Source organism: Xyrauchen texanus, chromosome 45, assembly GCF_025860055.1.
Source record: "Xyrauchen texanus isolate HMW12.3.18 chromosome 45, RBS_HiC_50CHRs, whole genome shotgun sequence".
NCBI classification, from domain to species: Eukaryota; Metazoa; Chordata; class Actinopteri; order Cypriniformes; family Catostomidae; genus Xyrauchen; species Xyrauchen texanus.
This window is the reverse complement of record NC_068320.1, coordinates 13,610,687-13,636,962: the sequence shown is the minus strand read 5'-3', so window position 1 is coordinate 13,636,962 and position 26,276 is coordinate 13,610,687. Positions and strand designations below refer to the sequence as shown.

The window sequence follows — 26,276 nt, the reverse complement described above, 5'->3', positions numbered from 1 at the left end:
CCAAGTATAGCCTAGTCCATGCTGACAGTGAATAAATAATTTTATGTGGCTAGTAGGTGTTACTACTCAAACTGCATCTTTCAAAATTACTGTTTGCACTTCTAATTGGTAATTGCCACATTTTGTTGCTGTTCATTTGCAAAAAGCTAATCTCTACCCCACACCACCAACGGTCGCTGTTGTTTAGGTCTGCGCAAAATGCCAACTCTTTTTGAAACGTCTTCTGCCAACTATTCAGGAGTGACTTCTGGTTGCTTTGTCCTTCCAAATCACTGTCAGTGTGAACGCTCCTTTATATGTGCTCCTAGTTATTTAAATTCGTAATAATTAATTGACTTTAACATGTGTGATTTCAATGCAGTTATGGGCCTTTTAGCCCAAACGTTATCTTGCGCTAAATAAGATAGACAAAGTGTAATGAATGGAACAGAATGATGTCACAAAATGTGTTTTGAAAAATTTAAGATCTTTAAACTTGACCGTATCTAAAAAGGTGGCGCTCCTGCACGAGATGCTGCATAAACAATGAGACATTGAGAAACAGTCATAAATGTTTGTCTAGCATATAATTGCAGAAAAACCATTGAAAACTGTGCAGACAGATGCAAAAAATGTGAGAATGGCAACTTAGGCTACCAGTGCTTATATCGTCCAACAACATAAGATGCTTGAAACCTACATTACTGTGCAAAAGCTGCTTCACAAAAACATTTGTCTTATGGTTATTTATATTTTTCAGCTTTAGTATGTCAAGGGGTATTGGGGCTGTTTTGAAAGCAAAGGTGGTCACACCAAATATTGATTTAGCTTTATGTTTACTGGACTTTGTATGACATTAATTGATAAATGAAAACCATTTATGGCATTATATTTTTTTAAGACATCCTCACTATGCAACATTTTTCCAAAGTGCCTAAAACTCTTGCACAGTACTGTACATTTCCTTGATCTAAAGTTAACATACTGTAATAAACCACCATAATGTCCATGCATGTTGCCGGGGTTCTTGTTTGCTTTGGTTGCTGATATTTGGAGGGGGGAATTAGATGACTGTTCAAAGCAGAACACCAAGTGTTTGCAGGCATCTAACGGGGGTTTCTCAATTCAAGGTGGAATCCTTCTCAAGTTGCTCCAATTATCAGTGCAGTAATGGAACAGTCAGAGAGGAGTATGGGAAGGACACAGTCTCACAAGAGGGAAATGGATGCTGTGGATAAAAGGGCCCATGGTGATCTTGTGAAAATTGGCTAAGTGAGGCATGGGAAACTTTGTCGCAATTCAACACATTTTTTCCATGTGGGGCTCCATGCACACGGCTTTGCTCCAGTAGTTATGAAGAGATTGAGGCTGCCCTTGGGCGTGTGTTGTTCGAATTAACTTAAACATCTCCAGGTGTTGTTTCGGAATCACACAGACTTTAAAACACCAGAAAAAAAAAACCTGCAGAGGGAGCAGTTTGAGTTTTTCTTTGTGCATCAGGCTGCATTTGTTCAGAGGCCCACAGTGAAGGCAACTGGATTTCCCAAAGGTTGTGATGTGCAAGCTAAAAATGCCTTTCTCTTTAACAGAACACAGGGATAAAGGGGTCTACTGGTAGGGAGGCCAACTTTGCCTTCCCAAGCACATTCCCTGTGCTGCCTCTCCGTGAAATGGATTATGCTCTGGATGAATTCAGTGCGAGAGATGAGCGGCGTAGCACAGGTGATGGGAACAGGAAGAACATGGACCGTAAGCATCCCAAAGTTCATTTTCTTGTTCCTCTCCACTGATTGAACACTTTATGTTCTGACCTAGGAATGAAAATGGCCAGATGTGTTGTCAAATTGGCTTCACTTTTCCATTCAGTCAAAAATAAACTAGATGGCATTGAGTTTACAGGAGTGTACTGGGTCTGAATAAACCTTATTCACAATAGCGCCATATTTTATTTTTGATGCAAATAAAAACAAGTCTGTAAGGGATAGACTTAATCTCTTCTGGGAATGCACTGTATAAAGCTCCTAGATTGGATTTCATTTTCCACAACTCATGTTTTCTGGAGGGTTTTCTAGAGCCCGACATCACATCCAACTAGTAATCATCAACCAGCCAAATACAAAATCTCAGTAACTGCTCTTTTATTGGACACTTTTACTCATGAATAAAACGGCTTATTTTGAATATTGAATTTCTACACTGACATTGGTAATAAAAAACTTTTCTGTTTGAATAATGCTGCATCCATGCCCCTATGTGTCAGTGCAAGTCCAAGATGACCCAAAAAAAGTACTGAGTGCACCTTTTAATGCAATAATTAATATGATATGCTCTCTCTGTTCTCTTCACAGTGCTAAGGTGCATGATCGGGAGAGTATATAGGCCATGCTGGCAAGCTTGAACGGAGAGCAGCTGTTGATCCATTTGCATAATTCTGTCACCTTTCCCTTTTTCCTGCATGTTATTCAAAATTTATGACAAACAACAACACCTGTATGTTTTATAACAGAAATAAAAGTTTATTAAAACCTGCAAATTATGAGTTGTGATTAAGACATCATATATCATGAAATTAACTTAAAACCCCGTTACCAGCTCCATTTATCTTCTCCATTACACTCTCCAACATGCACAAACATCTATTGCAATTGTGCTTAAGAGCCCTTATAAAGTCAAGTAGCCCATGTTGACGTCAATCTTGGCTTGTTCAACATTAAATGCATTTAGGCTACTAATAAATAACATGTGACCCTGTAGCTCAAATGGACCATCGCTACAGATGAGAACAAATTACAATCTAAAAAAGCTTGTGAGTTTACCCTGACCAACGATGAGCTTTTTGCTGGCAGTTTTAGTGTTCTTTTTCCCTGGACCTCCATTGGGAACTTTGGCAGGGGGTCTCTTTTGAGGGGGCTGGTTCTCTTCGCTTCCCTGCTCCGTGCAATCCCTGTTGGCAAGCTTTCTCTTGGATGTCTCGGCTGCTCTTCTGTGCTGTGCTGGCTGGATCTTCTTCCCACCTGCTCTGTTCCAAGCATTTCCACTATGTTCCCCCAGAGCGGATTGGCTGGGACCTTCACGCCTCATGATAGTGGCCTCAGAGTCCATATTCACTGAAAAATAAAACAGCAAAAGGGGGGATGAAAAGGGGGAACAAAAAAAGAAAAACACTAGATTTTGAGAATAAGCTTGAACAATGTGTAAAAAAAACAAAAAAACTAAATAAGATGGGAGGGCTGAGAATGGGGTAGAAAACGTTATGATGAAATTGCTGACGTTAGTCTACAGTTTAACAAGCGGGGTGTTTATTTTACAGAGCTGAGGCTGAACATTTGTCATGTAACCTGGTAGAGCGAAGCCCACGTTCCCACAATGAAAGAGTGAGAAAAATGTGTGCTCTTAAGATTTTTTACAACAGATGTGGGGGCAGCCAGGTTTTATGGGATGGGGAATCATTTAAAGGTTGATCTTAAGTACCAGTCCCAAAGCAGGGACTGGGCAGGGATCGATTCCTGGGCTGTGGAGATGGACAGGGCATCTTTCCAACTGTATTGCGTCAGAGAAAAAGGGAACAGGGTTGCTGCAGAGTTTTTAAAATCAAATGTAAGACTTTAAGACCTTTTTCAAGACCTGAACAAACAACATTTATACCACATCCCCATATCAAAACAAACCCACACAATCTCAACAAATCATGCATCACAAACTCTTAAACAGGCAGGGGCACACGTTCAACATGGCTTTAACATTGCTCATCAGTAAAACAGGAGAGGCTAGATGCAAGTTTAACATTTTTAAGACAGTTTTCCACATATATATCACATTCACATTAGCTTGAAGAAAATACAGTGCCACGTTTTCACTCTGAAGGACGCAGCACATGCATTTATTTAATTAAATCATATTCTTTTGAAGTTTGATCATCACATTAGGTCATATAAAGTCTTTCCGCCCACAAATTAAAGACTTTTGTTGAATTTGTTGATATTTATGATATACAATTTTGAAAAACTGAATTTAAGACATTTTAAAGCTTTTTAAGGATCCGCGGGAACCCTGAGGAAGCACTTCAGCGTGTGTGTATATATGTACAGCAACAAGACCATGCATGAAGGTTATTAAATATGCCAAGAAATGAGCCACCTCATGTTTAGTGTTTTTTCCTTATCTCTTCTAGACCCCATGAAATCAATTCTCTCTCCTGTGCTGACGCATTTCCTATTGAAATAGGAAGTTAAGGCAGGACATTTTGAAAGTCATTCCTTTTTCTTGATAAACAGCCAATAGCCTTATGTTAGGTCATAGCCCCGAAAAATGATTTGCTACTTACTAGTCTGTAGCAGGTGGTATTAGGGGGAGGGACACCAATTCAAGAGAGCATCTGATTGGACAACTATGCAGTGCAAGATGAGGCATTAATATTATTGGTCTTTTTTTCCCCAGGAGAGAATACTATAGTTTGAATCATCATTTTGTCAACTTTTAGTCTTAAAGTATATAGACATGGACTAAAAGCCCCCAAACTAATTTGTTTTCTAAACTTGATAGCGATACTACCTGAGAGTCTGTCATCCATCCCAGGGGGGTCCTGCTCTTCCTCCATAGTTGCAGAGTTGGTTTGTTTGGGTGCAGGGTGCACACAGGTGGGAAGCTGACTGGTACTGGGAAACTCCAACACCCGGTTGAGGGGCAGATCATCATGTTTGTAAGTACAAGCAAACTGAGAGCGGATGGTTGGCCGCAGTGTCTGAAGAAAAAAAAAATGTAAATGCATCGATGAGAATGAAAATAAAATACTTATGGACCAGACAAATCAGTGACTATTCAGGGACAGAAGTTCAGATTTTTACTTTCCCTACCCTACCTATATAATTTCATTGGCCCAATCACAAAGAATAATATATATTTTTTGCCATTTTTATATCAGCAAGAAATGTTTCCCATTAAACAGTTTCTTTTACAAAAAAGTTTATAAATTTGCAATAACAGCAGAAAACTGTACATCAACATAGTGCTGTGAAAAAAAGTCTTTGCCCCAACCTGATTTCTTCTGTTTTTGTGTATACTGTAACTCATAATAAATAGTTTAAAAATTAAAACAATTTTACATAAAACAAAGTCAATTTGGGTGTACATTTTTTTTTTTAATTATTAGTTTTTTATTTGAAAAAAAAAAAAAAATAAATAAAAATAAAATAGAAGTTATCCAATACCAACTGGGCCTGTGTGAAAGAGGCGAAACTAAATCCCCAAATCTATAAAACTGCATTCATAATAGGGTACAGCTGGACTAGACACACCCAGGCCTGATTACTGCCAGCCCTGTTCATTCAAATCAACACCTAAACAGAACTTTTTCAGCAGTATAAAGTTGGCTAAAAGGTCTCACCCAGTAGCACACTATGCCAAGGTTGAATGAAATTCCATAAATGAGGAGGAAAAAGGTGATTGAAATACATCAGACTGTGAAGGGTTACAAAGCTATTTCAAAGACTCTGGGACTCCAAAGAACCAAAGTGAGAGCCATTATCTCCAAATGGAGAAAATTGGCACAGAAGTGAACCTTCCCAGAAGTGGTCGACCTTCCAAAATTCCTCCAAGAACACAGTGACGACTCATCCAGGAAGTCACAAAAAAGCCAAGGACAACATCCAAGGAACTGCAGCCCTCTCTTGCATCAATAAAGTTCACTGTTCATGACACCACTATCAGAAATACTCTGGGCAAAAACGGCATCCATGCAAGTGTGGCGAGGCAAAAACCACTGCTAACCCAGAAGAACAGGCTCCTCTGTTCTGTGGACTGATGAGTCGAAACTGGAACTGTCTGGAAGACAGGGGTCCAATTACACCTGGCGCAAATCAAACACCGAAAACACAAAAATAACATCATACCTACGGTCAAGCATGGTGGTGGTAGTGTGATGGTGTGGGTATGCTTTGCTGCTTCAGGGCCAGGACGACTTGTAATAATTGAGGGAAATATTAATTTGGCTATCAGAAAATCCTAAAAGAGAATGTCCTGTCATCAGTCAGTGAGTTGAAGCTCAAGTGCAACTGGATAAACCAGCTAGAAAATGATCCAAAGCATTTAAGTCCACCTCAGAATGGCTCAAAGAAGCTAAATTAAAGTTTTGGGGTGGCCAAGTCAAAGTCCTGACTTAAACCCAATTGAGATGCTGTGGCAGGACCTTACGGTTCATGAAAGCCCTTGAAAACCCTCCAGTATGGCTGAACTAAAGCAGTTCTGCAAAGAAGTGTGATCCAAAAATCCACCACATCATTGTGAAAGACTGATCTCAAGTTATCGGAAGCATTTGGTTGCAGTTGTTGCTCAGGTTACCTTTGTTTTGTGTTATATCTCGTTTGAATATCTAAAACAATTTAGTATGAAAAATACATAATATAAAAAGGAAAAAATAATAAATAAATTTAGCTTGGTGACATTTAAACCCTGTGCCATCAGGCCATCCTTTTTTTTTTTTTTTTTTTAGCCCTATTGATACAACTATGTGGGAATAACCACATCTCAAATCTTTTCTTGAGAAGAACGTCAAAGAGAAACATTTTATGTAGAAAAGCATTGCGGTCTGGAGGTCGGAATGAGGAGCATGAAATAAGGAAATGGTTGCACACACTGGTGTAGTGAACTTTTGAGATCCCAAGGGTCTCTGAGAAGCGCTGATCCACCTCTTTCAGGGCTTTTGATCCATGCCTGCGTAGGATTATCAGGAGTCAAGGCGCTCTCCCTTCAGGCTAGCTGGCCGCAGTAGGTGTGTGGAATTCAGGAAAGTAAAAAAATAAAAACATACTGCAGCCATAGTTGGGTGGGAATGCAAAGCATGGAGAAACTGGGATGGTGGGGGGATTAAAGCTCGAGTGCAGCGTTTCAAAGCACTTGCTCAAAAGATCACCTAAAACAAATATCGCTAAATTGGGTGCTTTCATACAAGAGGTTTATATGGTATGTCTTCACTATCTGCTCATTAGTAAGGGTCTGAACATTTCATCCACTATTAAGGATGTTGCGCTAAGGAGTGGTGGTGGCGTAGTGGGCTAAAGCACTTAACTGGTAATCAGAAGGTTGTAGGTTTGATCCCCACAGCCACCACCATTGTGTCCTTGAGCAAGGCACTTAACTCCAGGTTGCTCTGGGGGGGATTGTCCCTGTAATAAGTGCACTGTAAGTCGCTTTGGATAAAAGCGTCTGCCAAATGCATGAATGTAAATGTAACCATTTCTGTATTTTCTTTGAAATATTGATTTCTCTTGACACTGAAGATAGCACTGTCTCTGTCAAAAAGAGGTACATAAACGAGAATACTTGTGCAATTTATCAAGGCTATATCTATAACACTGAGTATATCCACTGGCTGTGTTGATGTTCTCCTCAATATCTTTAACTCAAAAGTTAAAAATGATGGTTTTTGATGGTACTGCTCCTGTAAAGGACATGCTGATTACTGGCAGGCATAAAGCAACTTGGAGAAACACAACAGCAGTGCAAATCATGAAAATAAAATGCAGGAAAGCAGAACAAATGTGGTGGAAAACACAACCTGAAATCCAGTATAATATTTATAAAGACTTCAAACTTTCAAACATGCTTTCAATTAGGAATTAAGCATTTGATGACAAAACCCTGGAAGAAACGGTACAGCATTTTAAAACTATCAACCTTCTGTCTTGACACACTCCCCATAATAAAAAAAAATAAATGTGTTTAACTCTCTGGAAAAAGATCTGATAGAAATATTAAAATGAATCACACCTTTCAGGCATGTTTCCAAGGTCCCTGAAAATTGCAGTCGTCAAGCCCCTTCTTAAAAAGAACAATCTAGATAACTTGATATTAAACAATTACAGACCAATATCAAATCTTCCTTTCATAGGCAAAATCATTGAAAAGGTTGTTTTCAATCAGCTAAACAAATTCCTAAATCTCAAATGGCTACTTGGACAATTTCCAGTCTGGGGTCTGACTGTATCATAGCACAGAGATGGCACTCATAAAAAGATCCTTAATGATATTTGGCTAATTACGGATTCAGTGCTGGTATTATTAGACCTCAGAGCTGCTTTTTACACCGTTGACCACAACATTATCCTAGACAAATTGAAGAACTGGGTAGGGCTCTCTGGGATGGTCCTCTGCTAGTTCAGGTCATATTTAGAAGGGAGGGGTTATTATGTGAACATAGGCAACTATGAATCTGAGTGGACATTCATGACGTGTTGAGTTCCACAAGGCTCAATTCTTGCACTCCACTCAAGCTGTATATACACAGGTTCTAAGTATGTGCGAGACTAGTCGACTAATCTGTTCTGATGCTGCTAGTCGACACTGGAATTACTAGTCGGTTAATATTTCCCACCATTAAACTGATCAACATTTTAACTCTCTGTGCCAGTGCATTCACAGGTAGAGTGCACCAGTGACTTCCTCTGATAAGCAAGTCCTCAATAATTCAATAAGATTAGGTGCATGTCTGCATGGCCAGTTGACCTGGGGCAAAATTTGGACAAGGGAACAGAGAGAGTGGAGTATGGCTGTAAAGGAGACATTTTAGAAAGAAATATTTACTATGCTAAAACCCCTTATGAAATGCCTACTGAGGCAGCATGTTAATGCTTCAAATGTGCACCCGATGCAAAGACTGTACTGAAAGGTATGCAACTTAATAGTACCGCCTCCAAAGATGGCTCATTTTAGGCAAATTTTAAGGCAGCATCACATGCATCCTTCAAGGAGAAGGCATTGATTGCAAGGAGCTCGAGAAGGGTATAACTGCAGGCATAGCTCCAAAAAAGGGGCGTGAGATCCAAATTGCCATTAAACATAGGGAGACCCTAATCTAAACCTTTCCCTAAAGTTAACCCTTTTGGAGTTGGCACAACCCCCTTTGAGCAACCCCGCTCCCATTTGGAGGTCTCCGGCTTGCAGCTATAGGGCTCAGTGAGAGAAAAAAAAAAGAAAAGTCAAAAGAAGAAATCTGAAGATGGTGGTTGAAGCAAGAATGTTTTTTTGTTTTTTTCTTCTCCCCAATTTGGAATGCCCAATGCGCTCTAGGTCCTCGTGGTGATGTAGTGACTCGCCTCAATCCGGGTGGTGGAGGACGAATCCCAGTTGTCAATCTGTGCGTCTTTTCACATGGATTGTTAAGCACGTTACCGTGGAGACATAGCGCATGTGGAGACTTCACGCTATTCTCTGCGGCATCCACGCACAACACGCGCCCCATTGAGAGCGAAAAACCACTAAAATCGCGACCATGAGGAGGTTACCCCATGTGACTCTACCCTCTCTAGCAACGGGGCCAATTTGGTTGCATAGGAGACCTGGCTGGAGTCACTCAGCATGCCCTGGATTCAAACTCACGACTTAAGGGGTGGTAGTCAGCGTCTTTACCTGCTGAGCTACCCAGGCCCTGATTAGAAAAAGATGCAATTAGAAATATACTTTACCAAATATTTTTGTCTTGTGTATTTTTTACACCAAAGAGGATTGCTTTGTTAGCTTAGCAACATGCTAACATCAAACCAATGAATTATGTGTTGACTCCCTCACGTTGAAATGCTATTTTTGCAGCTCGGACTTGTCTACTTGGTGCACTCAAACCCTTGGAAAAGGACTTTAGGATACTGCCTTGGAAGGTAGATGCCTTTGTAGGCATTAGCTTTGGAAGAGTCACTGAGTGTTTACATGCTTGCTCAACAACGATACGAACACTGAACATCTACTAGACACCAATAACTATTAAAAATCAGCTTATTAAAATAAAAATCGAACACAATAAAACGGTGTTTACATGAGACTTGACCAGGTTGTGGTTACTCTGACCAGCAGTTACTCTGCTTTTGATGTCAGAGTAAACAGGCATAGCTAACAGGTTTTTGCTTAAACGGTGTTCGGTCATAAACGTTTTAAGGCATGTACATGACCCTGCATATTGTTGTCTTTAAGCATAATTGGTATAACATTGTACATGTAAACATGCTTATTGCGTTTTCAGTACGTATTTTAATAAATACTTGTGGGTAGAAATATGTAACCACCATGCAAAACATGCAACCATTTTCCATATGCTCAACTTAAACCGAAACAAAGCAAGTTAAAATACGACTGCCCTCTCAGAGAACAGACCATGGGGTGGGGGTTCATTGCAAGTTCATTAAACCTGACTACATAACCGTGCCTTGACCTCTCCCTCAGTGCTAATCAATGTCAAATTGTGATGAAACTACTGGAATACAGCAGGATAAAGTAATTCTGCAGACAACAGGAAACGATAATCTTTCAGGTTCCTCTTGCTAGCTGAGTAACGCCACTGATATGGCATGTTCAAAGTGAAATTGATGCAGAAAGCTTCCTCCCGTTCGGTTCAGGAAGCAGTGGGCTGCCCAGGGACCATTACTGCTCACTAACACAGGAAGGCGGCCAGAGAGTGTAGGGCTAAAGAGACATCTGCTAGTGCAATCAAATAAAGAAGCCATTTAACAAAATGTGTCTAGCATACATGTTCATAGAGGGCTTACAGTTTCTTTTTGATGGAGCTACCCATCCCCAAATAATAAAGCTGCCATTTTTTATGAGTTTTAAAACATGTAAGCAATCCATTGACTAGTTAAAGAACTAGTTCACCCGGGAATAATTCAGTCATCATTTACTCCAAAACTGTATGACTTTTTATTCTGTGGAACACAGGAGGAATTTTTAAGGACTCCAGTTTGTAGATTTCAAAAGGACCCAAAATTGCCTCAAAAGTAGTCCTTATGGTGTGTGTGCACCATATTCAAAGTCTTCTGAAGGCATACAAAAGATTTTCACAGTAAACCACATTACATTTTGGCTTGTTTGGTTTTCCTCACCAAAACCAAATGCCTTCTGAAGACAAGTAGTACATGTGATCCCATGCATAATATTCTATGACAATTGTGTGTCTTTAAGCTTTAAAAGTGATACACCATCAACTACCATTCTGTTGAAATGAGCCAAAGGGACACCCTATAAAATTCAGGATTTATTCCTTTCAATAATTTTATGTCCAAACTGTAAAATAAAACCTTACAAGGTCAAAAGACAATCCTAAAATCTTAGCACATGCAAATTTAATCTTTCTTCTCTCAGCCTTCCAAGGCTAGAATCACTTTTTTTTTTATGTTTTCTGGATAAAATAATTGGTGGCGTATGGTGTGCAAGGAGCATGCACCCTGCCAGATGTAATTGGATGGAGTCTGGAGTATAGAGCAGGACACTAAATTTCACACTCGGCGGTTGTTTTTATGTAGCTTGTGAAAGTGTCACATTCAATTTTGTTCGAGCGCAAGGGCCGTCACGATTATGAAATTTGGCTGACGATTAATTGTCAAACAAATAATTGCGATTCAAAGTCTCGTTAAGGATGTGTGCTTCATACACCTCAAGTCATTTTTACATATTTAACTTGAAATATATAAATCAAATAATAAAATAGGAATAAACTATGATTTCCTTTTAAGGCTTTAAAAACTTATGACATGAACAAAGTTTTAAATATCAAAGTATTTCTAAATACTTAGTCTCTCTTTTTAGTTAACTTTAGTTTTGGTAAATTTTACATATAAAATAGTTATTTTTAACTTATCCTCCTTCCACCAAGGCACTTCCAAGTTCCCAGACATTTCTGTGGGAATGGCCCTAGCACTCACTCTCTGATCCATCAGGTCCCAGACATGACGTTGAGTTCCGGGCTCTTCGCTGGCCATGGCAGAACACTGACATTCCTGTCTAGCAGGAAATCATGCACAGAACGAGCAGTATGGCTGGTGGCATTGTCATGCTGGAGGGTCATGTCAGGATGAGCCTGCAGGAAGGGTACCACATGAGGGAGGAGGACAGCGTTGAGATTGCCAACAATGTCAACAAGTTCAGTCCGATGATGCTGTGACACATCACTGACCATCACTCCTGGTGAGACAAAACCGTGACTCGTCAGAGAAGAGCACTTCTTGCCAGTCCTGTCTGGTCCAGTGAAGGTGGGTTTGTGCCAATAGGCGACGTTGTTGCCAGTGATGTCTGGTAAGGAACTTATAACAGGCTTACAAGCCCTCAGTCCAGTCTCTCTCAGCCTATTGCGGACAGTCTGAGCACTGATGGAGGGATTGTGCATTCCTGGTGTAACTCGAGCAGTTGTTGTACCTGTCCCGCATGTGTGATATTCGGATGTACTGATCCTGTGCAAGTGTTGTTTCATGTGGTCTGCCACTGTGTGGACGATCAGCTGTCCTTCATGTCTCCCTGTAGTGCTGTCTTAGGCATCTCACAGTACATTGCAATTTATTGCCCTGGCCACATCTGCAGTACTCATACCTCCATGAAGCACACCTAAGGCACGTTCATGCAGATGAGTAGGGACCCTGGACATCTTTCTTTTGGTGTTTTTCCAGAGTCAGTAGAAAGGTCTCTTTAGTGTCCAAAGTTTTTATAACAGTGACCTTAAGCCATTTATTAAAGCTATTAGTGTCTTAACGACCATTCTTCAGATGCATGTTCATTAATTGTTTATGGTTTATTGAACAAGCATGGAAAACATTGTTTAAACCCTTTCAAAAAAAGATCTGTAAAGTTATTTGGATTTTTACAAAATTGTGTCCTGAAAAAGGGACATTTCTTTTTTGCTGAATTTATTATATTCTTATAATATTATGCAATTGTAAAACATTTCTTTCCTAATTTCTTCACTTTCACACATTATTTTAATGCTCTGAATAAACCCATGAGCCCTTATTTGTCATGAAGCAAAACCTTTGAGATATCGTTTCGTAATTTCATTCACTCCACAGAAATAGAGTAAGCGTGCGTCTCCTCTTTGTCACTGCGTGTCATTAACACAGCGTGTATGAAACAGAAACATTTGCCTTTACATGATCGTTTAAAGTAAAACCGGAGCACTTTACATTCACTATAAATACTGTTCCTTTAAACTTTCGTGGGAGTTTGGTGCGAGCCTCTGCTGATAGCGCACACGACAGGAGCTGCTTGACCTCTACAGTGCGTCTCATCGACGCTCTGACTCGGAGTTCAACTGACTGACACAAAATGCTGTTCATGGGATTTAATCCTGTACAGTATATTCAGTATTAAAATTCGCTTAAAATTCCCTTATTTGGGCATTAAAATGTCATTGGAATTCTAATGCCCAATAAATCTCAAATAACTACGGTTAGATCAAATAACAGCGATCAGATGGTTATTTAATAAAACGCGACAGGCCTATTGAGCACTATTCGAGACTGGGGTCTCTGCTTACAACTCTGATGATTCTTTACCTTGGATACGATATGTTCTTGTTGGCTGCAGACGCGGTTCAATAAAGGCTTTGGAGAAGATCCCGTGGGAGCATCTGGAGATCTATCGGCACACAGTGGAAAGAGACCATAAAGCTAATTAACCATACATTAAAATGAGGGGCTGAATTGCAAATCAAAATTATGACACCAAACAAAAATAAACAGATTTGCAACTAACAAAAATTAGCAAAAAAAAAGTACAAAAAAGTACAAAAAAAAGAATCCAGACCCCAAATACTGATTGGATATGTAGTGCATTAAGCTGTTGTAAAATGGCAATAAATGCACACTCAACCTCACATTATATGCCAAATTGTTACTTTGCAACCATAAATAGATTACAGTTAATAAAATACCAATAGTTTTTATGATGTTTATTGATTGATTATTAGCTATTAAATTATTTCTAGTATTAATAACCATTTTTTTTTTTTAAACATTGCGGTCTTTAATAACATTGCTGCTGTCACAGGTGAATAAAAGCTATATAAGCCACTACAAGCACAATGGTCAAAGACGTCCATCTAGTGAATGTTTACATAGTAAAACAATTGAACAACAGCACAGACAGATGCAAAACGGCCCCTTCTAAGAAGTGGGATTTGAAATGGTAAAACTCACTTGTATAGAGTGAGGAGACAAGCTCCGGTACTCCCATTAAGAACAGCATGGTCTTCAGAGAGCAGTTCTGCCTTGTTCCTGCAGGGCAGCGCTAGTGCCTCTTCATCCAACAGGGCAATCAGAACCTTGACAGTCTCTCGGCCCCCATACGCAGTGGAATGGTTAATAGCATAAGCTTTGGGCTAAAAAAACAACAACAGCATGGGTTGTCTTAGGACGTTTAAAAAAAGGTATTTGGAAAGATCACGTTCATAATGGGCTGATAGATGACTAGGTAATTTATGGTTTACCCTTGCTGGACTGATCCCTGTGCCAATTGCTGACTGTGTCTGTGTGGCGTGTATTTGACTTATTTTTTCCTTGAGCTCCTTGGCTGTGCCATCTGCTGCAACATACACTGGGTCTCCACCACTGCGGCCTTTGACCAGAGCAGTTCTAATACTAGTCACCAGCTTAAATCCAGCTTCTCTGTTTGGGACAGACAAAAACTGATCTTTTCACATTTAAGCAGCCTTAAAGGGGCAGTCACACAAGACTTGGTGCTCAGTTAACTTCCATTTATATGCATGCAAATGCAGGAGACTTGATACCAAAGCATAGACGTAGTAATTTAGTCTTAAACTCAGACCTCCAAATTTGCATAATGAAAAGACGTTTGACCAATACAGGACATCACATTGACATCTTGCCTGGGAATCTAGCAAAACATGATGGTTCATGGCTATCACATAAACTAAAGCCCTTCAAAACAGCCCACCTAACTTTCCACTTCAATTGAAAATATCAAACTGTGCTCAAACTATTTCATGGGCTCTTTAACTTTTTTGTAAGTTTTAATGTCAAACTGGTGCCATTGCTGCACTCCACCTGACTTTGTGTAAATATATAAATTGATTAAATAAATGTAAACATTTGGTCTGCAGCGGGAAAGAGGCCCTTGCTTTTGTGAGAGGGAATTACAGTAACAGAATCATCTGGGAAAACAGATGTTAGCTGTACACGAGACCCTGATTCCTCTGTAAGGACTGTTTGTGTGTGGTAATACAGTAATCCACAAGGTGCTGGGAGGTGGGGAACTAAGCAGGCAGGGCAGCAAGCCAGTGAAAGACCTCTTTTGGCTCAGAGCTCACTCTCTCATCGCAGAAAAAGATATGTGGTGGTGAACAGGGTCATTTGCAGCAGGTTCAAGGCACTTCTATCAAAAACGTTGAAGTCCATTGATTCACTGCAGGAAATTACCTTGTGTTCTCTATTAATAACCCAATCATCTATGCAGTTCACCACCATGTGTTGTGCTGCCAAATGTCTTGTGGAAATTTGGATGTTTTGAAGTGAGTCATCAAGGAGAAATCTCAGTGTTATGACGTTTAATCAAAGTTATCCAACCAAGGAGGGACAAAGTCATCATTTGCTGTTTGGTACAACACACTTTGATGTTCCTCAGATAACACATGCTTGAACAATTCAGACGATTTAATTAATACTGGCGCAGACGTCATCACAGGTTGCTTTCGAGAGACGAGGAGAAAAATATTTAGACAAATGACTGGTAAATGCCTCATAAGGTGAGGGGAGTAGCATTGAATTTGTTTTAAAGATAGGACAAGACTAACAGATCCAGATATGAGGTGTTTGTTGTTAGACAAAGTGGTACAAAAATCAGTAGTATAAATCTAAGGCTCCGTCTACAGCCATCTGGGGTTTTGAACTAATCATTAAGGAGAAGGTCAAAGTCAGGTAATGAATGTTTTGAATCAATACCAGAAACTACGTTTTAGGTCTACATTTCCGCCGTCTACTCCAACACTCAACAGAGTAGAAACAAAAAATAAAGTATGGCAATGTTCGAAAAAGGATGAGAACTTACATTGGATTAGAGGTTTCCCCTAAGATTTCTTGAAGCTGGTCGACAAAATTTATAAATTCTGTTAGGCCTTTTACATGCTTCCTTAATGGGTCAGACTCAGGTGGAGCGTACCCCTTTCCTCCTAGCTGTATGGCTCTGACAAACGATGTCACTGTCTGAACATAGAAAAACAAAAAAAGCTATTAATTGGTAAAAAGAAATTTCACAGTTGAAGTTGGCCATTTAAAGAGCATGCATACATTAATAAATAAATAATGATTTAAATAAATAATAACAAATAAATCCAAAATCATTTAATAAATGTATTTTTCTAGCTATGAATCAATTTATAACTTATAACCATTAGCTTTTTTGTTTTCCCCCCTCATATATGCCCAAACTTTGCTCTTTATTTGATAAATTTGACTCACTAAGGGTCTGTTCACACAAAGTGTTTTTGCATTTAAAAAAGTTAGATTAAAGTACCACAAACGTTATGCAGGTGTTAAAAGATGCATATAAAAAAAAAATGAAAAGTTCTTAAAGGGGTCATGACATGAAGAATTACATTTTCATTGATTTTTTGACGTACAAGTGGTCTTTGTACTATAAAAACATAATGTAAATTTCAGAACTCAAAGCTTTCTCCGCACTTCAAAACGAGCATTTGTTGAAACCAAGCTGCCAAAATGACTAGTTCTCTACTTCCTCCACATTGTGATGTCACACTGTTATAGGTCTTTTCCACTGCACGGTACAACTCGACTCAACTTGTCTCCTTGTTTTTTTGGGGATTTCCACTGTGGACAGTACCTGGTACTTTTTTTTAGTACCACCTCGGTCGAGGTTCCAAGCGAGCCGAGCCGATACCAAATGTGACATCAAAATCCTGCAGATCACTGATTGGTCAGGGAGAATCAACACTACCAACGTCACTGGATTTCCAACACATGACATCAACCCACTAGTTTTAAAGTTAGTAACAGCGATAACAGTATCATTTGTTCATGCGACTTTCAAATTGTGAAAAAAAGAAAATGGCTGTGCGCAAAACCACAGCGTGGTAAATAAACGAGGTGCAGAAGGTCCACTCGTTAGCGATGAGCGAAATGATAAGTCTCTCAGGAAGTGTCTCAGCTGTTGGCCACACACGGCTACCACCGGACCTACCAACAGTGTAGGGAAAAGTAAAAAAAAATAAAAAATAGTGACCATCAAGGAAAAGTAGAAGTGGTTCAACCAAATGGAAGCAATGGGAGGGAGAGTGCCCTTGATTCAGCCACGATGGAGGTTGGTATGTTTTGTTATGTTAACTATACTCTGCTTGAAAACTTCACTTTATTTAGTCGACCAGCTGCTGGAAGCTTGCTTTCTAAAACAACTAGGCCAACTTAAGGGTTACACTTGTGTAAAAAAAAACACCATGCAACAACTGCTTTATGCAGCATAATGATCTAGTAGCAAACAGCTAGCGGTTGAGTTATTGTTTTGGTCTGTTTGTGTCGTTTTTAAGATGATGTCACGGGAGTAGAGGCGGCGCAACTATGACGATCAGCCTATGATCCCACCCATGTTGATGCAGCACTAAACCGCAGTGGAAATGCAAGCTCAGAAAAGTAAAGCAAGTAGAGTTGAGTCAAACCGTAAAGTGCAGTGGAAAAGTGCCATTAGTCATTTGTATCGGACCGCCTCAACAACACATCAACGCATGCTTGATCTTATTACTTCCGTGGTCCTGCACAGAAGCAGTGGTGGCAAGTAGAGAGAGCAGGTCAGTCAAGAGCAGAGAGCCAATCGTAACAGTGGGCGTTTACTGTCAAGTCTTGAAGGACAAGCAGCACCAAAACAGAGTTTCTGAAAGACGGTCGAAAATGAACACGTTTTACAAATATATGACAGTTTTTTTTTTTTTGTACCAAAAACTTAAACATAAGTGAACCAGAACTTGACGAACATAGTAAAAGAGCAAAAAAAAAAGGCATGTAATGACCCTTTAAAAATGCTGGGCTCATGGCACGAGATGCAGAAAAATCAGTGAGAAATGACGCAAAGGACAAAGACATCAGTCTAGCACTTGCTGAAATAGAAAAACAATTACAGAACATGTCATCTGTAAACAATCCCTACAAATCTATTTTGAAGGTTAACACCCACCACTTGCATTCAGTGGTGTCTTTAAATGTAACCCTGAAAATAAAAAGACAGTACTGAAAATCAACCCAAAGCTAATGGTAAATAAAAATAGAAAATGTCATTATTTAAAGGGGTCATGACATGGGTTTTTTTATTGTATTATTATGTTCCCTTAGGTGCAATTATAGTATTAATATATTTTTTTTTAAGAAAAACTTTTAAAATCTAGTGATTTATGACCTTTTCCCACCCTGTTTCTCATCCTCTGATTCAAACAGTCTGTTTTGGGGGCGTTTTCCATTTAAGACTTCAGTGTTAACGCCCACTGTTATGATTGGCTAACGTCAGTGCCTATGTATCAATTATTGATGCCCCCAGCCAGAACAATATGCAAGTAAACTAAGTAAAAACACTGTGATTATTCATAATGAATGAAATTGCGCTTTAAAAAGTAGTTTAAAGTTTAAAATGGATTACTTACAGTTTGCGTCGTCGTTGTTCCCAGAATAGTCGGCACGGACTTATCTTTGAGCAACAGTTTTCTGGCAAAGCCAGCATCATATTGAGATTTGTTCTCAAAACAGTCATCCTTAAAATGTACAGAACAAACGCTTAAGTTAACACTGCCGTGACTGGGACGTCCGCAAAAAATAAACTGCATCCATTTTTCCCTGACGTCTGGATCTTTCGGCAGCTTATTCAGAGGTTTTGTTTGACCACAGCCAGGAACAGCACATCTGTGTGGCATCGTAATTTTCCTGTGCACAAGTAGTCTCTGTCAGAGCTCGCTGTCCATCGACTGAACACTTGTGAGGCGCACGGCGATACTGAAATGAGCGTAGCTGTCTTGCGCTTAAAGCGTAGTTATCTTGTGCTGGAGGCGGTCATATGCAAACGCTGTTACGTCACTTCTAACCGACACGTCACTTCTAACCATGAATCCAGAACGAGCTGTATTTTGAGCTTGATTAAATAAATGATTCGTTTAGAATGGGGAGGACGTCTTAAAATATTAAACTTGCAGGACGTTTTAATGATACAAAGACCTCTTATATACCAAAAGATCAAGGCAAATTTGGTTTCTCATGTCATGACCCCTTTAATAGTTTATAACATTTTTAATTCAGAAAAAACATGTCTTAGCATATTTACAGATTTCTTCAACTATTTTAAGGAAATCCATTGAAATTACCAGGAAAAGAGATGAGGTGCTGTTGCGGGCAGCATGCCTGAGGTCAGTGAAGGCAATGTGTCCTAAAGAACGACTGGGATTGTCTAGAGTGTATGCAACAGCCAGGTCATTCTTGGAGTTTATCAAAAGGCCTAGATATGAACAGAAAACTCTCCTGACAACTCTCTGTATCTGAAAGAGGATTTGAACAAAGACAGAACTTTACAGACACAATTTTTCTTTTAATGATTGTGATTATACAAAACAGTGATGTGAATATTCATTAAATTATTTATAAAAATAGATTTGCTTTATAACTGGAATGGCTCATTGTTTTCAGTCCTTCGATACTGAAGAGTCAGTTAGCGGAATTGGACTCATGTTGTACAGAGGACAGGCTTTTTCCACAACCCCTTAAACAGGCCTGGCTCGTAAACTTCATCAACCCCAGTTTTACAGTGGCAATGCCCAGAGTCTACTTCCACATAAATCAGAGCCCAACAGAGCAGCAGTGAACAGAACTGGGCAAGAGCAGCACTGGTATCACCACACAATACAAAGTGCTTTTATAACATCCAGTTAATAACTAAATGCACATTGCGCTTTTCTGAATATGACATCCTAGGGAGGCCAGAAAAGTGATATTTAAAAGGTGAAGCGTCATTTCTGCACCACCAAACAGAAATATAAATATACACCGTAAATGAAAAAAAATAAGGATTTTTTGAGAAAGTATTGTTGTCCGAAATCTCTACAATATTATGTTCCCGTTTCAGAATGTCTATTTACTGACCATTAGCTAAGCTGTGCCCCCTTACTGTTGATATTAGTTACTATCTGATAAGCTTCATAGAAATTGAGAAATCCAGAAAACTTGTCAGAGTTGCCATAGCCTAATAAGTTGTCAAGCTATAATTGGTCAATTAACATTTCAGGGTAGGGCTTAGCAAATGGGCACTTCTCAATTTCATTTAGAAATAAAAAAAAACAAACACAACAACTAAAAACAGGGCATATACACTCACACTCACTTTATTAGGAACAATATGGTTCCCAAAGTTCCCAAAGTGGTCTTCTGCTGTTGTACCACCTCAAGATTCGACGTGTTGTGAATTCTGAGATGCTATTCTGATCACTACAATTGTACAGTGTGGTTATCGTTGCTGTAGCCTTTCTGTCAGCTTGCATCAACAAGGTATTTTCATCTATAGAACTGTCGCTCACTGGATGTTTTTTAGTTTTTGGCACCATTCCGAGTAAAATCTAGACTGTTGTGCGTGAAAATCCCAAGAGATAAGCAGTTACAGAAATACTCAAACCAGCCCATCTGGCAGCAACAATCATGCCACGGTCGAAATTACAGAGATCACATTTTCTCCATTCTGATGGTTGTGAACATTAACAGAAGCTCCTGACCCATATCTGCATTATTGAATGCATTACACTGCTGCCCCACGATTGGCTGATTAGATAAATCGCATGAATAAGTAGGTGTACAGGTGTTCCTAATAAAGTGCTCGGTAAGTGTATATTTATGATCTACTGGAAATTGAATGGATGGTTTCTTCATAAATGCCTCAATATGTCCTTTACCTGTGGACTGCAGATTCCAGCCTTATTAGATGGAGTTGCTGGGCACAAAGGAAGAAAATCCACATTCGCTGAGCTCTGAATGTCACCACTCAGAAACTCAAACATCTGCATCTAGAGAATACACAATATAGGGTCTTCACCAATCATCCAGAAACATGACCAAGTGAACCCGCCCAAATCTGACGACCTGAAATAATGTCAATGGCAGCACTTACAGCGGTTACAGGCTCCTCTGGATCCTCATTCATCCGAAGCTCCTTGAACATAATGAAGACGTCAATCAAGTCCACAGTATTGGTAAGTTTCAAAAAGCAGTCATACTCTTTTCGTATGAGGTCATAGTTTGGCGGAAGGGGCATATCTTTGTGGGATAGCTGGAGCTTATCCAGAAGGAAGTATTTCCAGGCAGCCAACGCTTCACTCAAAGCTGCACCAAAGTCTCCATGTTCCTGTCAGGAGCAGAGTAAACATAGGGACATGTACATCATACACAACATCCTAACAGAAAGTGTACAGAAACAACAAATGTATGAGTCAATCTTTGTGACCCCTTACGGAAAGAAGTAGATAATCCCTACCTTTACTGTACGTTTAAATTGTAACCATAAGTATGTATGCGTGTGTGCAAATTATACATGTGCATTTGAAGTGTAATTTCTGTACCAAATGGAATTGCATGTACCTTACGGTCTATCTGATCCCCCAAAAGCTCAATGTGGTTAAGATCCATAACACTCTTTTCCAATTATCTGTTGTCCAATGTCTGTGTTTCTTTGCCCACTCGAACAGTTTCTTTGTTTTTCGGTTTCAAAAGTGGCTTTTTCTTTGCAATTCTTCCCATAAGACCTGCACCCCGAGTCGTCTTTTTACTGTTGTACATGAAACTGGTGTTGAGCAGGTAGAATTCAATGAAGCTGTCAGCTGAGGACATGTGAGGTGTCTTTCTCAAACTAGAGACTCTGATCTACTTATCCTCTTGTTTAGTTGTACATCTGGCCTTCCACATCTCTTTCTGTCCATGTTAGAGCCAATTGTGCTTTGTCTTTGAAGACAGTATTGTACACCTTTGAATGAAATCTTTTCAAGCATTGTATAGCCTTCATTCCTCAAAACAATGGTTGACTGATGAGTCTCTAGAGAAAGCGGTTTCTAATTTGCCATTTTGACCTAATATTGACCTTAAGACATGCCAGTCTATTGCATACTGTGGCAGCTCAAAAACAAACACAAAGACAATGTTAAGCTTCACTAAACAAACCAAACAACTTTCAACGGTGTTTGATATAATAAGTTATTTTCTAGTTCCAAATTAGAAATTTAGCATGATTATTCATGGATAAGGTGTTGGAGTGATGGATGCTGGAAATGGGGTCTGTCTAGATTTGATAAAAAATTACATTTCAAATAGTGATGGTGCTGGTTTTTTATACATCAGTAATGTCCTCTGGACTATACTTTGTGATCAGTTGAATGCCACTTTGTTGAATTGAAGTACTAATTTAATTCTGAAATGGCAAAATCTGTACATTTTTTCAAACTTTTGGCAGCCAGTGTATATATACGTAGCTTTGGAAAAAATTAAGAGACCACTGCAAAATTATCAGTTTCTATGGATTTACCATTTATTGGTATGTGAGTAAAATAAAAAATGTTGTTGCAGTCTATAAACTACTGACGACATTTGTTCTAAATTACAATTAAAAATGTTTTCATTTAGAGCATTTATTTGCAGAAAATGCAACTATGCAGTGTTTTCAGACCTTGAATAATGCAAAAAAAAAAAAATAATAGTTCATATTCATTTTTAAGCAATAAAATACTACTGTTTTAAATTGGTGAGAGATCAGAAATCAATATTTGGTGGAATAACCCTGATTTCCAATCACAGCTTTCATGATTCTTGGCATGCTCTCCACCAATCTTTCACATTGTTGTGGATTGACTTAATGCCACTCCTGGCGAAAAAAATTCAAGCAGCTCTGATTTTTTTGATGGCTTCTGACCATCCATCTTCCTCTTGATCCCATTCCAGAGGTTTTCAATGGGGTTCAGGTCTGGAGATTGGGCTGATCATGACTGGGTTTTGACTGCTCCTCCATCCACACCTTGATTGACCTGGTCGTGTGGCATAGAGCATTGTCCTGCTGGAAAAACAAATCCTTGGAGTTGGGGAACATTGTCAGAGCAGAAGAAAGCTCTTCTTCCAGGATAACCTAGTACGTGGCTTGATTCACGTGTCCTTCACAAGACGAATCTGCCCGATTCCAGCCTTGCTGAAGCACCCCCTGATCATCACTGATCCACCACCAAATTTCAAAGTGGGTGCGAGACGATGTGGCTGGTAGGCCTCTCCAGGTCTCCGTCTAACCAATAAATGACCACCTGGTTGGGTAAAGCTGAAAATTGGACTAATCAGAGATGACATTACTCCAGTCCTCTACAGTCCAATTCTTATGGTCTTTTGCAAACCTCAGCCTGGCTCTTCTTTGCTTCTCATTGATGAAGGGCTTTGTACTACTTCAGCCCTGCCCCTAGGAGCCTGTTTCAAACCATCCTTGACATGCACTTCACCCCAGCTGCAGTTTGCCATTGTTTTTGTAGGTCACTTGATGTCATCCTATGGTTGTTGAGTGACATTCAAATGAGTTGGCGGTCATCCCGGTGAGTGGGGAGTTATTTTCGCCCTCTGCTGGTCTGTAGCTTTGTTGCCCCCAATGTCCAACATCTTTGAAATTTTAAATCCCTCTGCCAGTAAAGCCAGCATTGAAACATACTTTCTCACAGAAACGTTTTCTTTTCAACTCTATTGGTTAATAGTTCTTTTTATATTCCAATTACTTTTGAGGGACTACTAGAATGTTTTTGCCATCCAGCTGGTCCTATCGCAAGAGGATGGTAACCTATTTTGTTATCAACAAAGTTGAAAGCGAATCGTCAAGACCCTGTTCAAGCTGGCAACCAGCAAGTAGTGGGGAAAACTTTCAGTCTTAGTATAAGGATCATCCATCGATGTGTATATGCTGTGTGCACAGCCATTTAAGAAAAATTGATGTGGTGTAATATCAGGGTTTACATATGATACATTACTGATATTCAGTAGGCTATTTTGAACAATCTTCTAAAGCATTGCCATCACAACTGCATAATATCCCGCATATATTTCCAGCAACTTTTAATGACCAACTGAACTTGATTGTCATCTAAAATTATTTTTAGAACCATAATGCAATTTACATTTTCTGAATAAGCTCAGCAAATGCGATCCGTGATAAAGTTGGTTAAATTTAAAATAATTACAATATTAATTATAATTAATAAAATAATTACATTTTAAAATGTTCAAAAGCTTGTTTTCAGAGCGTGAACTCTGCATTGGACAAAGTTTTATCTAGTGTTCAAAAGTGTAGAACATTCTGAGAATGTAATTCAGCTGACTTTTTTCATCAACAGAACAGGGTAAGGCTAATTTAAGTTTGTGTAATGAAAAGGCATATATAGGTCCAACAATATAATTGTTTTCATTTGGAAATGTATTTAGTGTTCCAAAAAAGGCACACTGAAGATTTTCTCCTGGTATTGTGTATGCATTTTTAATTTAAAACATCTTTGTCCATAGAAATATATATATGTTTGAATTCCATGACTGCCGTCTACTAATTCCATGACTGCCGCTCTATTATTTTGAATGGTGTGGAAAAGAAACTTTATTAAATAAATGGATGTCTATAGTGATTAAATTAATCACAAACAGTGGCCATTTATTTGTTCTCCATGCACTTGTCAATGACAGGTGCATGATACGAGATATTTGTGTTGGCACTCCTGGAAGTGTCATGACGTAGATGTGTTTGCAGCATCGGATCTGTGCAGGTATGCCCTGAAGACCAATCCATAACTGTGTGAGTAATGTTTCACGTACAGTAAATTGGCTTTCAAGGATGTATTCCTTGCCGTCATCATGATTAAAACAGGCTAACAATTGGGGTAAATTCTGTCACTTGACACTACATTTTTACATCAATTACAAAGTTTACAATCAAGTTTTTCACAACATTTGAAGTATCGACATTGGAGTTTATGAACTAAGAGTTAAACAGAAAAATATCATGTCGACACTTGTCGGAAAAAAAATAAAAAAAACCTTGGATAGGAACAAAGTGATGACCACAGCAGTGCTTTTTATACTTTTCCTCATTAAATAAGATGTAGTTCAGGTGATCACCCAATCAGTACCTCATTAAGTAGAATGAGTCGTGCTTGTGTTGGAATTCAGTGGACACTGGAATGGAAGACATACAGTTTGATATGCTGATTTCAATTTTTTTTGAGTGTCTCTTAATTTTTTCCAGAGCTGTGTAATATATATGAGATCTGACATCTGAAAATCAAGTTTTGCTGCCATAAGCCTTGTCATAAGCCAATTTGCAATACACTTTTGATTGCAAAGAAGTTAGTGAAATCACCACAACAATGAAGTGAAGACAATTTTATGCATTTCATCAAAATGGAGGGATTAAATCTCCCATAAATTGACAATGTAAAATTACCTGCTTGTTAACCTCAGCCATAGCAAGCTGTAGGACCATCAGCATCCCATCGGCCCCTTGAATGGTGGTCCTCTCAGAGTCTAAAACCCTGTGACATTCTCTCCTGAAGACCCTGGTCATTATTCTCAAGCTTGCCTCCACAGCCATCATTCTTCAGTCTTTTCTAAAAAAAATAATAATAATAATAAAAGGACCAGAAAAGCCATAAATTCAGAACTACCGGTATTTCTTGCAGACAGCAGTTTGGAAACGAGCATAGAACTCAGCCAGCACCACTTACAGCTTTCCAAATCTACAAATGAGCAGGAACACACTCCACATGAAGCAAATCATAATATTAGAAGGGAACAAGAGGAGCTCCTTGTCACTTTATTAAGAACAGAACCTTCAAACATATTAGATCAACTCACCAACACTAATATTTTGAAGAGTCATAGGTCTCCAATATAAAACAAATGGGAAAACAGCTGTCGGTAAACGCCAGTTATTAAGAAACACTGCGCTGCTGCCTGTAAATTTAAATCCTCATCCGAGGACGCCTCGACCAATCACAGAGCGCTCCGCGTTGGCCACACCCCAGCCAAACAGGAAGACACGCACAACGGAACAGCTGCCGTTTTCATTCAAACTGAATGTGTATCAGTGTGAGTCATAGTTTACAAATAATAACTAAAACACACGCAGTGAGATAGAGGAATATGATAGCTATATACACTAGTGTTAATTACAAATTATATTATATATTATAGAAGCTATTATGCTATTTAAAGCATATTCACAATACCAACGCAACATTTACACATTAACGAAGATATAAGAAAGCATACATTAAGTATGTAGAAAAAGAAGAATTTTATTTAGGTTATGCGACGCCAAATCAGATTCATATTATACAATACATTTTAGACTTTTTCACAAAGAACGATAATATTTTACACCAAGGGATTTAAAAAGTGACGAACAGATCAAGATGACGTCAAATAACTAATATATATATATTAGTTATTAGTATATATATATAAAATTATTTTTTTTAAATAACTAAAATACAAATTTCTTCGCGC

General features: G+C 39.0%; 1 protein-coding gene across 1 annotated transcript; it reads right to left on the bottom strand.

Annotated features, from left to right (window-relative positions):
- Positions 1-1,574: 1,574 nt before the first annotated feature.
- LOC127637443 (PCNA-interacting partner-like) lies at positions 1,575-25,686 on the bottom strand. The gene is made up of 12 exons (XM_052118512.1): positions 25,623-25,686; positions 25,213-25,375; positions 20,881-21,114; positions 20,666-20,776; positions 19,094-19,264; positions 15,790-15,944; positions 14,213-14,390; positions 13,923-14,104; positions 13,281-13,362; positions 4,531-4,720; positions 2,796-3,086; positions 1,575-1,790 (listed from the first exon to the last, which is right to left on the bottom strand). Exons 2-12 carry the CDS (start codon positions 25,360-25,362, stop codon positions 1,672-1,674), a joined length of 1,863 nt encoding a protein of 620 aa, XP_051974472.1. The 5' UTR covers positions 25,363-25,375; positions 25,623-25,686; the 3' UTR covers positions 1,575-1,671.
- Positions 25,687-26,276: the final 590 nt, after the last annotated feature.

Coding starts and splice junctions, on each gene's coding strand:
- LOC127637443 (XM_052118512.1), bottom strand. CDS start 25,362: ATGATGGCTGTGGAGGCAAGCTTGAGAATAATGACCAGGGTCTTCAGG. Junction 19,265..20,665: donor CTGGAATCTGCAGTCCACAG/GTAAAGGACATA, acceptor ATCCTCTTTCAG/ATACAGAGAGTTGTCAGGAG. Junction 3,087..4,530: donor GATGGATGACAGACTCTCAG/GTAGTATCGCTA, acceptor TTTATTTTTCAG/TGAATATGGACTCTGAGGCC.